We start from the raw sequence: 13827 nt of genomic DNA, 5'->3' as shown, positions 1-13827 counted from the left end.
ACTTATTCATTTACCCTATTTTCCGGACCATAGGGCGCACCGGATTATAAAGCGCACTGCCGATGTATGGCCTATTTTCGATCTTTTTTCATATATAAGGCGCACCGGATTATAGGGCGCATTAAAGGGGTCTTATTATTTATTTTTTTTCAAAATGTTGCATAGATGATGTTTTACAGATCATCTTTAAGTCGCTTTGTGACAGTCGCTAACTTCAGTTGATTTATTTTGGAAAACCTTGTTACATTGTTTAATGCATCCATCACAACAAAATTAGGCATAATGTGTTAATTCCACGACTGTATATATCGGTATCGGTCATACTTGCCAACCTTGAGACCTCCGATTTCGGGAGGTGGGGGGCGGGGGGCGTGGTCAGGGGTATGGCGGGGCGTGGTTAAGAGGGGAGGAGTATATTGACAGCTAGAATTCACCAAGTCAAGTATTTTATACATAAATATATATATATATATATATATATATATATATATATATATATATATATATATATATATAAATATATATATCTACATCCTGAAAATGTGCAAACAAAACTGTGTTTAGATAATTGATACTTCAAACTTGCATAAATAAATCTTAAGGAATATAACATAACTTGGCTTCTGAGAGCTTCAAAATGTAATGAATAAAATGCTAAAGTTGTTGACAAACAAGCAATTATTTTAATAATTAAATATGGTCATTTTAAATGAATTATGATCATTTAAAATTAATTATTTAAAATATGTTTATTTTAATGTATAATTCTATGGCTGGATGTAATAAGGAGTCAGAAAAAATACAAATAAAAATACAACAAATTTTGATGTTTTTAGCAAAATATAGTAAAAATGTATTTTGTTTTTGTTTTTTTTAATTCGTAAATATATTTATTTTTAGGTAAGATAAACATAATAATACAATTCATCTTGTCGTAGGCAGATATTTACATATATCCGAATTTAAGTGTTACTTCTTTTATTTCATAATCATATTACAAAACAGCTAGTGTTTTTCTTCCAATTGTGGTATTTTGGTTGTCTGCAAAAACTGTGTGCTTAACCTTGAGTGAGGAATGTAAGAAAGAGAGATACTCCTTTCTCTTATCTAGCCTTATGTCCAGGTGCAGAGGACAATGGGCATGTGTTTTGGCTGGAGGGACAAGACTGCGAGGGTGGGAGAGAGAGAGACTTAAGAGGGGAGAGGGTTTTTCGGGGGGGGGGGCAGACCATCTTGGCGGCGCGATTGAATGTTCTATGCTGGACTAGTCTCAATGTATATGCAAAGCTTTGCAAATATATTACAAAATACCTATTCTGTCTCTGGTGGTTTTTCTACTCGGCTTTAAGTGTCGTAAAGAGCTTGGGAGCGACTTGTGACTTGAATTTCCTGGGAGGAACAACTGGTCCAAACGCAACAATCTCTAGTATGGATGATTTAGTTCTTGTCACCCTGTTGTCTTCCCGTCTGAAAAAAGGCTGTCCTCACTCAGGTCCGCATGGAGCTGGAGGGGGCGTGGCCTCCAGCTCCGCCTGAAAATCGGGAGATTTTCGGGAGAATATTTGTCCCAGGAGGTTTTCGGGTGAGGCGCTGAATTTCGTGAGTCTCCCGGAAAATTCGGGAGGGTTGGCAAGTATGGTATCGGTTGATATCGGAATCGGTAATTAAGAGTTGGACAATATCGGATATCGGCAAAAAAGCCGTAAGTTCAAGACTTACGGTCATTTAAAAACAGCACTGCTCATCATAATGGCGGCTACAGTTTTGATGTTAAAGGTCTAAAAAAAGTGATGTAAATCGTACGGCAGGCCGGATTGAAAATCTTAATGAGCCGCATGTCGCCCGCGGGTTGTATTTTGCCACGGTCTGTTTTAGGTTTTGGTCTCCAGCAGCCTGGCCAATCAGAGCAGGTCATTAGCGCTTCAAAAAGTAGTGCTGCTCCTTGCTCAAGGTCTGCTTTCCCTGCTCTGCAAGGCAAATGTACTTCCTGTTTGATAGCAGCAGACTCCTCACACAGTAAGAAAAGGACAAAGATACTGCAGCATTATAAGAGAAGCAAGCCAACAGAAGAGAGAAAGAGAGAGTGCATTTGATTATAGTTTGCTGCCAAGGTTAGTGAAAGCTGTCTGACATTTCAACAAGAATCACTTTCAATACAGACATAATGTCTGGGTTGTTTTTCTGCAGAAAACGTGTGGTTTGACCAAGCGAAGGTCAGGTTTACATACTGGAGCACACAAAGTGGATGAGTTCATTACAAAAGAAAAGGAGTCATCAGCGGCTGAGTTGGCTTAAAGGGGAACTGCACTTTTTTTTGGAACGTTGCCTATCATTAACGATCTTTATAAGAGATGAGAAAACATGTTGTTGTTTGTTTTGCATTCTCATTTATAATAGTAGGCTCATTCTAGGCGGCTAGCAATGGTGTTAATGGGAATAATCTAGTCTGCCATTACATCAGTCTAAAAATGCATCCAAAAAGTGCCAACAAAAACTCCTTTTTACATGTTTTGACCTGAATATTAACCAAGTGTTAGCGATATTGCTATTATAAGCGCTAACTACAAAACCTAAAACCAGTGAAGTTGTCACGTTTGTCATGACTTGGTCCTGGGTGTTTGCTTTTCCGGGATGCAACGGAAAGTTGGCTCGGGTGAGACGGAAATGTAAGTACATAATTTTATTTTTATAATTACTAAAACAAAAATAAGTAAACAAAAGGCGCGCACAATGGCGGAGAACAAACTATGAAACCAAAAAGACTATAAACATGGAACAAAAACTTACTTTGGCATGGGACATGAAGCATGATCTAAGAGGATGAAGAGTGTGTAGAGCATAAGTGTGGGATGTCGTCAGCATGACAAACTGAAAACAATGAACTTAAATACTATAGACATGATTAACGAAAACAGGTGCGTGACTCAAAACGTGAAACAGGTGCGTGACGTGACAGGTGAAAACTAATGGTTGCTATGGTGACAAAACAAAAGTGCACAAAAAGTCCAAAAACAAAACCGAACATGACTAAAACAAAAACATGATCACACAGACATGACAATGTTGTGTAAATGGTAATAAAAACAGAATACAATGATTTGCAAATCCTTTTCAACTTATATTCAACTGAATAGACTGCAAAGACAAGGTACTTAATGTTTGATCTGGAAAACGTTGTTATTTTTTGCAAATATTAGCTCATTTGGAATTTGATGCCTGCAACATGTTTCAAAAAAGCTGGCACAAGTGGCAAAAAAGACTGAGAAAGTTGAGGAATGCTCATCAAACACTTATTTGGAACATCCCACGGGTGAACAGGCTAATTGGGAACAGGTGGGTTCCATGATTGGGTATAAAAGTAGATTCCAGGAAATGCTCAGTCATTCACAAACAAGGACGGGGCGAGGGTCACCACTTTGTGAACAAATGCATGGGCAAAAATGTTTTAAGAACAACATTTTTCAACCAGCAATTGCAAGGAATTCAGGGATTTCACCATCTACGGTCTGTAATATCATCAAAAGGTTCAGAGAATCTGGAGAAATCACTGCACGTAAGCAGCAAAGCTGAAAACCAACATTGAATGACCGTGACATTCGATCCCTCAGGCGGTACTGCATCAAAAACCGACAACAGTATGTAAAGGATATCACCACATGGGCTCAGGAACACTTCAGAAAACCACTGACAGTAACTACAGTTGATCGCTACATGTGTAAGTGCAAGCTAAAACCGTACTATGCAAAGCGAAAGCCATTTATCAACAACACCCAGAAACGCCGCCGGCTTCTCTGGGTCTGAGCTCATATAAGATGGACTGATGCAAAGTGTAAAAGTGTTCTGTGGTCTGACGAGTGCACATTTCAAATAGTTTTTGGAAACGGTGGACGTGGTGTCCTCCGGACCAAAGAGGAAAAGAACCATCCGGACTGTTATAAGCGCAAAGTTGAAAAGGCAGCATGTGTGATGGTATGGGGGTGTATTAGTGCCCAAGACATGGGTAACTTACACATCTGTGAAGGCACCATTAATGCTGAAAGGTACATACAGGTTTAAGAGCAACATATGTTGCCATCCAAACAACGTTATCATGGACGCCCCTGCTTATTAATGCCAAGCCACGTGTTACAGCAGCATGGCTTCATAAAAGAGTGCGGGTACTAGACTGGCCTGCTTGTAGTCCAGACCTGTCTCCCATTTTAAAATGTGTGGCGCATTATGAATCGGGGTCCCCGGACTGTTGAACAACTTAAACTGTACATCAAGCAAGAATGGGAAATAATTCCACTTCAAAAATGTGACTCCTCAGTTCCCAAACGCTTTGTGAGTGATTACATTACATATATACTTACATCATGTACATATTACATGTTATTATGAATGTTACTACATGACATATATACTTACATTATGTATATATTACATGTTATTGTGAATGTTGCTACATTACATATATACTTACATCATGTATATATTACATGTTATTATGAATGTTACTACATTACATATATACTTACATCATGTATATATTACATGTTGTTATGAATGTTACTACATGACAAATATACTTACATCATGTATATATTACATTTTATTATGAATGTTAGTTTTTTTTCATTATTTTTTTTTCATTTATTTATTTCAGGAAATTACATAAAAGTACAAAGTTGACAACACATAATAATATAAATTAATATAGTACAAAAGGTAATGTATAGTATGTAATGCATGATTTTCCAGTTTTGCCTGAAAGGGAGTGAGAAGAAGATAATTGATTTAATCCCACCCCCAGTTCTCCATTCAGTGATTATTCACATGAGTTCACTGTTACTTTGTTCAAGGATTATAATACACATGTTGTATCATAGTGGCATTACCACAGGTAACAATAATTATTACACTGTAACAATAATTTGTATCAACAATGTAGGAATAATGAATATACCAACAATGGTAATAGACAACATAGCAATAATAGTAAGGAAACATTGAGCACATGTTAACACTTTGAGACAGAGTACAACAGCAGGTCAAATTAAAGACCCTCATCTCTATGCTAATGTTACTACATTACAAATATACTTACATCATGTATATATTACATGTTATTATGAATGTTACTACATGACATATATACTTACATCATGTATATATTACATGTTATTATGAATGTTAGTACATTGCATATATACTTACATCATGTATATATTACATGTTATTATGAATGTTACTACATTACATACGTATATACTTACATCATGTATATATTACATGTTATTATGAATGTTACTACATGACATATATACTTACATCATGTATATATTACATGCTATTATGAATGTTACTACATGACATATATACTTACATCATGTATATATTACATGTTATTATGAATGTTACTACATGACATATATACTTACATCATGTATATATTACATGTTATTATGAATGTTAGTACATTGCATATATACTTACATCATGTATATATTACATGTTATTATGAATGTTACTACATTACATACGTATATACTTACATCATGTATATATTACATGTTATTATGAATGTTACTACATGACATATATACTTACATCATGTATATATTACATGTTATTATGAATGTTACTACATGACATATATACTTACATCATGTATATATTACATGTTATTATGAATGTTAGTACATTACATATATACTTACATCATGTATATATTACATGTTATTATGAATGTTACTACATTACAAGTATACTTACATCATGTATATATTACATGTTATTATGAATGTTACTACATGACATATATACTTACATCATGTATATATTACATGTTATTATGAATGTTACTACATTACATATATACTTACATCATGTATATATTACATGTTATTATGAATGTTACGACATTACATATATACTTTCATCATGTATAACATGTTATTATGAATGTTACTACATTACATACAGTATATACTTACATCATGTATATATTACATGTTATTATGAATGTTACGACATTACATATTTCCTTACATCATGTATAACACGTTATGAAAGTTACTACATTACATATATACTTATATCATGTATATATTACATGTTATTATGAATGTTACTGCATGACATATATACTTACATCATGTATATATTACATGTTATTATGAATGTTACTACATTACATATATACTTACATCATGTATATATTACATGTTATTATGAATGTTACTACATTACATATATACTTACATCATGTATATATTACATGTTATTATGAATGTTACTACATAACATATATACTTACATCATGTATATATTACATGTTATTATGAATGTTACTACATTACATATATACTTACATCATGTATATATTACATGTTATTAAGAATGTTACTACATTACATATATACTTACATCATGTGTATATTACATGTTATTATGAATGTTACTACATTACATATATACTTACATCATGTATATATTACATGTTATTATGAATGTTACGACATGACATATATACTTACATCATGTGTATATTACATGTTATGAATGTTACTACATTACATATATACTTACATCATGTATATATTACATGTTATTATGAATGTTACTACATTACACATATACTTACATCATGTATATATTACATGTTATTATGAATGTTACGACATTACATATATACTGACATCATGTGTATATTACATGTTATGAATGTTACCACATTACATATACACTTACATCATGTATATTTTACATGTTATTATGAATGTTACTACATTACATATATACTTACATCATGTATGTATTACATGTTTTTTGAATGTTACCACATTACACATATACTTACATCATGTATATATTGCATGTTATTATGAATGTTACCACATTACATATACACTTACATCATGTATATTTTACATGTTATTATGAATGTTACTACATTACATATATACTTACATCATGTACTGGATGTATTACATGTTATTATGAATGTTACTACATTACATATATACTTACGTCATGTATGTATTACATGTTTTTTGAATGTTACCACATTACACATATACTTACATCATGTATATATTGCATGTTATTATGAATGTTACCACATTACATATACACTTACATCATGTATATATTACATGTTATTATGAGTGTTACTACATCACATATATACTTACATCATGTAAATATTACATGTTATTATGAATGTTACTACATGACATATATACTTACATTATGTATATATTAAATATTATTATGAATGTTACTACATTACATATATACTTATATCATGTGTATATTATGTCATTATGAATCTTACATTACATATATACTTACATCATGTATGTATTACACGTTATTATGAATGTAACATTACATATATACTTACATCATGTAAATATTACATGTTATTATGAATGTTGCTACATTACATATATACTTACATCATGTATATATTACATGTTATTATGAATGTTACGACATTACATATACACTTGCATCATGTATATATTACATGTTATTATGAATGTTACTACATTACATATATACTTACATCATGTATATATTACACGTTATTATGAATGTTGCTACATGACATATATACTTACATCATGTATATATTACATGTTATTATGAATGTTAGTACATTGCATATATACTTACATCATGTATATATTACATGTTATTATGAATGTTACTACATTACATATTACTTACATCATGTATATATTACATGTTATTATGAATGTTACTACATAACATATATACTTACATCATGTATATATTACATGTTATTATGAATGTTACTACATTACATATATACTTACATCATGTATATATTACATGTTATTATGAATGTTACTACATTACATATTACTTACATCATGTATATATTACATGTTATTATGAATGTTACTACATTACATATATACTTACATCATGTATATATTACACGTTATTATGAATGTTGCTACATGACATATATACTTACATCATGTATATATTACATGTTATTATGAATGTTAGTACATTGCATATATACTTACATCATGTATATATTACATGTTATTATGAATGTTACTACATTACATATTACTTACATCATGTATATATTACATGTTATTATGAATGTTACTACATAACATATATACTTACATCATGTATATATTACATGTTATTATGAATGTTACTACATTACATATATACTTACATCATGTATATATTACATGTTATTAAGAATGTTACTACATTACATATATACTTACATCATGTGTATATTACATGTTATTATGAATATTACGACATTACAAATATACTTACATCATGTGTATATTACATGTTATTATGAATGTTACGACATTACATATATACTTATATGCATATAGGAGCACTTTATAGGCTAAAAAGAGTGATTCTCATTGACTCCATTGTTAGCTGACTTTTGCTAAAGTTTGTTTACAAGTTAGAATGCATAAAAAAAAATACATAAGGTTTATGAATGATTGGCAAAATTCTAAAAAAAAAAGAAGCAGTTTTTGTGTAATAATTCAGAAAGGTTTTAGTCACCATGAAGCGGTCTGAAGGGTAGCTTAATATCAGGCTGCCTGTTCCGCCACTGGACCGTCAGTCCAACTTCTCCCCGAGGCTTAGAGTTCCATCCTGTGACAAGATGACAGCTCTGTGATCGCGGTGTCAGGCAGCGGCAGAGTGTCTCATTACTTGTTTAAAGCCGCATCCCCTAGGTGTGAAATTACATTTCGGCCCCAGATCCTCTCCGGCGGGACACAGCCTGGAGAGGAGTGACTCAGGAAGAGGACTTAGCTGGCAAGTAACACTCCTCTCTTCTGTCTGTCCCAGACTCTGAGCTGCGTGAACCCCGACAACGAGAACAGCCCCGAGATCGCCGTCAAGGTGCTCAACTGCGACACCATCACCCAGGTGAAGGAGAAGATCCTGGACGCGGTCTACAAGAACATGCCCTGCTCTCAGCGGCCCCGGGCTGCGGACATGGACCTGGGTGAGGCTGACGTCATCCACACAAGTTTGAGTTTCTACAAGACTTGTGCGGGTTTCCTACTAAAAATAGACGACCGTACATCGAAAATCCAGAAAAGTGCGTGGTCAAAGGTTTACATACACTTGTAAAGAACATAATGTCTACAACTCTTATTTTTTTGTGATAGAGTGATTGGAGCACATACTTGTTGGTCACAAAAACATTCATGAAGTTTGGTTCTTTTATGAATTTATTATGGGTCTACTGAAAATGTGAGCAACTGTGCTGGGTCAAAAGTATACATAATAATAATAATAATAATATTTGCTTACATGTCCCTTGGCAAGTTTCACTGCAATAAGGCGCTTTTGGTAGCCATCCACAAGCTTCTGCTTGAATGTTTGACCACTCCTCTTGACAGAATTGGTGCAGTTCATCAAAATGTTTTGGTTTTCTGACATGGACTTGTTTCTTCAGCATTGTCCACACTTAGCCGCAGGGTTCAAAGCGTAGGAAAAAGTAGCATCTTGCGGTCCTTAATTTACAATACCACTCATACATATTTCCAGATTGTTTTTTTATGTTAGTGTTGCACACCACAATACGTTTTAGAGGCAAAGCTAATCATCTGGGGCAGGGGTGTCAAACTCAAATACAGAGTGGGCCAGAATGTAAAACTGAACAAAGCCGCGGGCCGAAGTTGAACAAATTAACCTTTTAATAGGGACCCAAACAAATTTTGCATTGAATATTGAACAAGCAAGGCTTATATAACTTTATAGTGACATGCAAAATCCAGTTTCAAATAATAAAAAAAATATCAATGGCATATCAAATACAATTTAGATAAAAATTGAATGCCTCTTTTCTATTTGCAGCCTTCTGAGGTAAATATCAACATTAACTTTTTCCACAGGCTAATAAATTAGAAAATAAAATAACAATGAATAAACCAACCATTCAAGACTTTAAACTGCTCAGTTTGCAATACACTGATCTAATCTGATGAAGCCTGATACCTGCCATCTTTTCTTGGATGCTAGTTCATTAATGTCGGGGCTCTTTGAGCTGAGGCAACCTTCATTATCGAACGAAGTTGTTCATCAGTCATTTTATCTCGTAGTCCACCCGGACCACAGTCTTGGGGGCGTGCTTTAAAAGCACTGCGTTTATCGTCCTCCACGAGCTGTCGTCACGTCTGCTTTTCATCCATTCCAACAACGTGCCGGCCCGATCACAAAATATGTGCGACTTCTGTACACACAAACACGTGAATGCAACGCATACTTGGCCAACATTGATACAGGTTACACTGACGGTGCCCGTATAAATAACTTTAACACTGTTAGAAATATGCGCCACACTGTGAACCCACACCAAACAAGAATGACAAACACATTTCGGGAGACACACGCACAGTGTGGCGCATATTTCTAACAGTGTTAAAGTTTTTTATACGAGCACTGGGCCAGCATTCGCTGGACTGGGTGAAAAGCGGACGTGACGATTTTTGGGAGGGGCACTGAAATTTGAGAGACTCTTGGGAGGGTTGGCAAGTATGAGAATTAGCGGTTAATGCGGTGTTACCGTGGCACCGCGGCTGAATATAATCAGCAAAATTCAGCGGGCCAGCTCTAGTGTTAATTTGATATCGCCTCAAGGGCCAAGTGAAATTACACGGCAGGCCAAATTTGGCCCGCGGGCCAGAGTTTGACACCCATGATCTGGGGGAACTTGTGGTGCATAAAATAGCAAAACTCAGCAACTGCTGTGATGCAAAAGGGAAAATAAGTGGACTTAAAAATTGGACAAGGTGAGTCCACGAGGAGCGGAAGGCGACACATTCTTTATTGACGTGTTCCCCCTACAGAGTGGCGGCAGGGCAGGACGGCTCGCGTGGTCCTTCAGGACGAAGACATCACCACCAAGATCGAGGGCGACTGGAAGAGGCTCAACACGCTGCTGCACTACCAGGTGGGCAAGAAACCGTGCGCAGTCTTTGGCTCAAGCCTTTTAAAGGCCTACTGAAACCCACTACTACCGACCATGCAGTCTGATAGTTTATACATCAATGATGAAATCTTAACATTGCAACACATGCCAATACGATCGGGTTAGCTTACTAAAGTGAAATTTTAAATTTCGCGCGAAATATCCTGCTGAAAACGTCTCGGTATGATGACGTCAGCGCGTGACGTCACGGATTGTAGAGGACATTTTGGGACAGCATGGTGGCCAGCTATTAAGTCGTCTGTTTTCATCGCAAAATTCCACAGTATTCTGGACATCTGTGTTGGTGAATCTTTTGCAATTTGGTCAATGAACAATGGAGACAGCAAAGAAAAAAGCTGTAGGAGGGAAGCGGTGTATTGCGGCCGACGACAGCAACACAAACACAGCCGGTGTTTCATTGTTTACATTCCCGAAAGATGACAGTCAAGCTTTACCATTGGCCTGTGGAGAACTGGGACAACAGAGATCAGAAGGACTTTGAGTTGGATGCGCAGACGCGGTACCGTGAGTACGCATGCAGCTGCGGCTTCCAAACATTTGATCGCTTGCCCGTACGTGCGTGCCGCTATGTGCATGTCACGTACGTAACTTTGGGGACTTTGGGGAAATATATGTGCTGTATGAACTTTGGGGAGGTGAACGGTACATTGGGCTGTGGGATTGAGTGTGTTGTGCAGGTGTTTGAGTTGTATTGGCGGGTTATATGGACGGGAGGGGGGAAGTGTTTGTTATGCGGGATTAATTTGTGGCATATTAAATATAAGCCTGGTTGTGTTGTGGCTAATAGAGTATATATATGTTTTGTGTTTATTTACTGTTTTAGTCATTCCCAGCTGAATATCAGGTCCCACCCGCCTCTCACAGCATCTTCCCTATCTGAATCGCTCCCACTGCCCTCTAGTCCTCCATTCTCACTTTCCTCATCCACGAATCTTTCATCCTCGCTCAAATTAATGGGGAAATCGTCGCTTTCTCTGTCCGAATCGCTCTTGCTGCTGGTGGCCATGATTGTAAACAATGTGCGGATGTGAGGAGCTCCACAACCTGTGACGTCACGCGCATATCGTCTGCTACTTCCGGTACAGGCAAGGCTTTTTTATCAGCGACCAAAAGTTGCGAACTTTATCGTCGATGTTCTCTACTAAATCCTTTCAGCAAAAATATGGCAATATCGCGAAATGATCAAGTATGACACATAGAATGGACCTGCTATCCCCGTTTAAATAAAAAAATCGCATTTCAGTAGGCCTTTAATGAGCTGCTCAAGGGCATCACGACCACAGAATACGAACACTAACCAGCTTCGTGCTGAACTTGCATATATTCACAGCACTTCACTTTTTCCACATTTATGTTACAGCTTTTTTCCAGAATAGAATACATTCTTTTTTTGTCCTCAAAATTCTACACACGAATACCCCATAATGACAATGTAAAAGTTTTTTTAAGAAATGACATGTACATAACTATTCAGACGCTTTGCTAAATACTTTGTTGATGCACATTTGGCAGGAAGTCTTTTTGAATACGATGCCACAAGCTGGGCACACCTATTTTTGGGCACTTTCTCTCATTCCTCTTTGCAGCACCTCTCAAGCGCCATCAGGTTGGATGAGAAGTGTTTTCATCCAGGATGTCTCTGTACATTGCTGCATTCATCTTTCCCTTTATCCTGACTAGTTCCCAGATAAAAGCACCCCCACAGCATGAGACTGCCACCACCATGCTCCACTTTTTGGCCTGGTGATGAGTGGTGCCTGGTTTCCACCAAACATGATGCCTGGCATTCACGCCAAAGACTTCAATCTTTGTCTCATCAGACCAGAGGATTTAGTTTCTCATGGTTCCAGATCATGTCCAACCAACTGAATTTACCACAGGTGGACTCCGATGAAGCTGTAGGAACATCTCATGGATGATCAGTTGAAACAGGATGCACCTGAGATCACTTATGAGCTGCATGGCAAAGGCTGGGAATACTTATGTACATGGGATTTCGTAGTTTTTTATTTGTAATAAATTTGCAAACATTTTTAAAAACTACTTTTTTACATTGTCATAATGGGGTATTGTGTGTAGAATTTTGAGGACAAAAACATTTTGGAATAAGGCTGTAACATAAGAAAATGTGTAAAAAGTCAAGCACTGGGAATACTTATATACATGGGATTTCTTAGTTTGTTATTTTTAAAACATTTGCAAACATTTTTAAAAACTACTTTTATATAATATATAATATATAAGTATTCCCAGTATTCTAATATATTTTAAAACTACTTTTGTACATTGTCATAATGGGGTATTGTGTGTAGAATTTTGAGGACAACATTTTTTTTTTTTTTTTCCCATTTTGGAATCAGGCTGTAACATAAGAAAATGTGTAAAAACTCAAGCGCTGGGAATACATGGGATTTCTTAGTCTTTTATTTTTAATACATTTGCAAACATTTTTAAAAACTACTTTTTTACATTGTCATAATGGGGTACTGTGTGTAGAATTTTGAGGACAAAAACTCTTTTTTTTTTTTTCCCATTTTGGAATCAGGCTGTAACATAAGAAAATGTGTAAAATAGTCACGCGCTGGGAATACTTATATACATGAGATTTCTTAGTTGTTGTTTTTTTTATTCCTTTGCAAACATTTTTAAAAACTACTTTTTTACATTGTCATAATGGGGTATTTTGTATAGAATTTTGAGGACAAAAACATTTATTTTTTTCCATTTTGGAATAAGGCTGTAACATAAGAAAATGTGTAAAAAGTCAAGTGCTGGGAATACTTATATACATGGGATTTCTTAGTTTTTTATTTTTAATA

At 35.3% G+C, this 13827-nt stretch overlaps 1 protein-coding gene across 1 annotated transcript in view; it reads left to right on the top strand.

Annotated features, from left to right (window-relative positions):
• The window catches only part of LOC133583694 (plexin-A2-like), a 452088-nt gene that overhangs the window by 372817 nt on the left and 65444 nt on the right, over nt 1-13827 (top strand). Inside the window, exons 25-26 of the mRNA XM_061937663.2 lie at nt 8857-9016; nt 10866-10969. Of these exons, the coding sequence (XP_061793647.1) occupies nt 8857-9016; nt 10866-10969 (264 nt within the window). The remainder of the gene's footprint in view (nt 1-8856; nt 9017-10865; nt 10970-13827) is intronic.

Source organism: Nerophis lumbriciformis, linkage group LG03 (genome assembly GCF_033978685.3).
Source record: "Nerophis lumbriciformis linkage group LG03, RoL_Nlum_v2.1, whole genome shotgun sequence".
Lineage (NCBI taxonomy): Eukaryota > Metazoa > Chordata > Actinopteri > Syngnathiformes > Syngnathidae > Nerophis > Nerophis lumbriciformis.
This window is presented reverse-complemented; position numbering and strand designations above follow the sequence as displayed.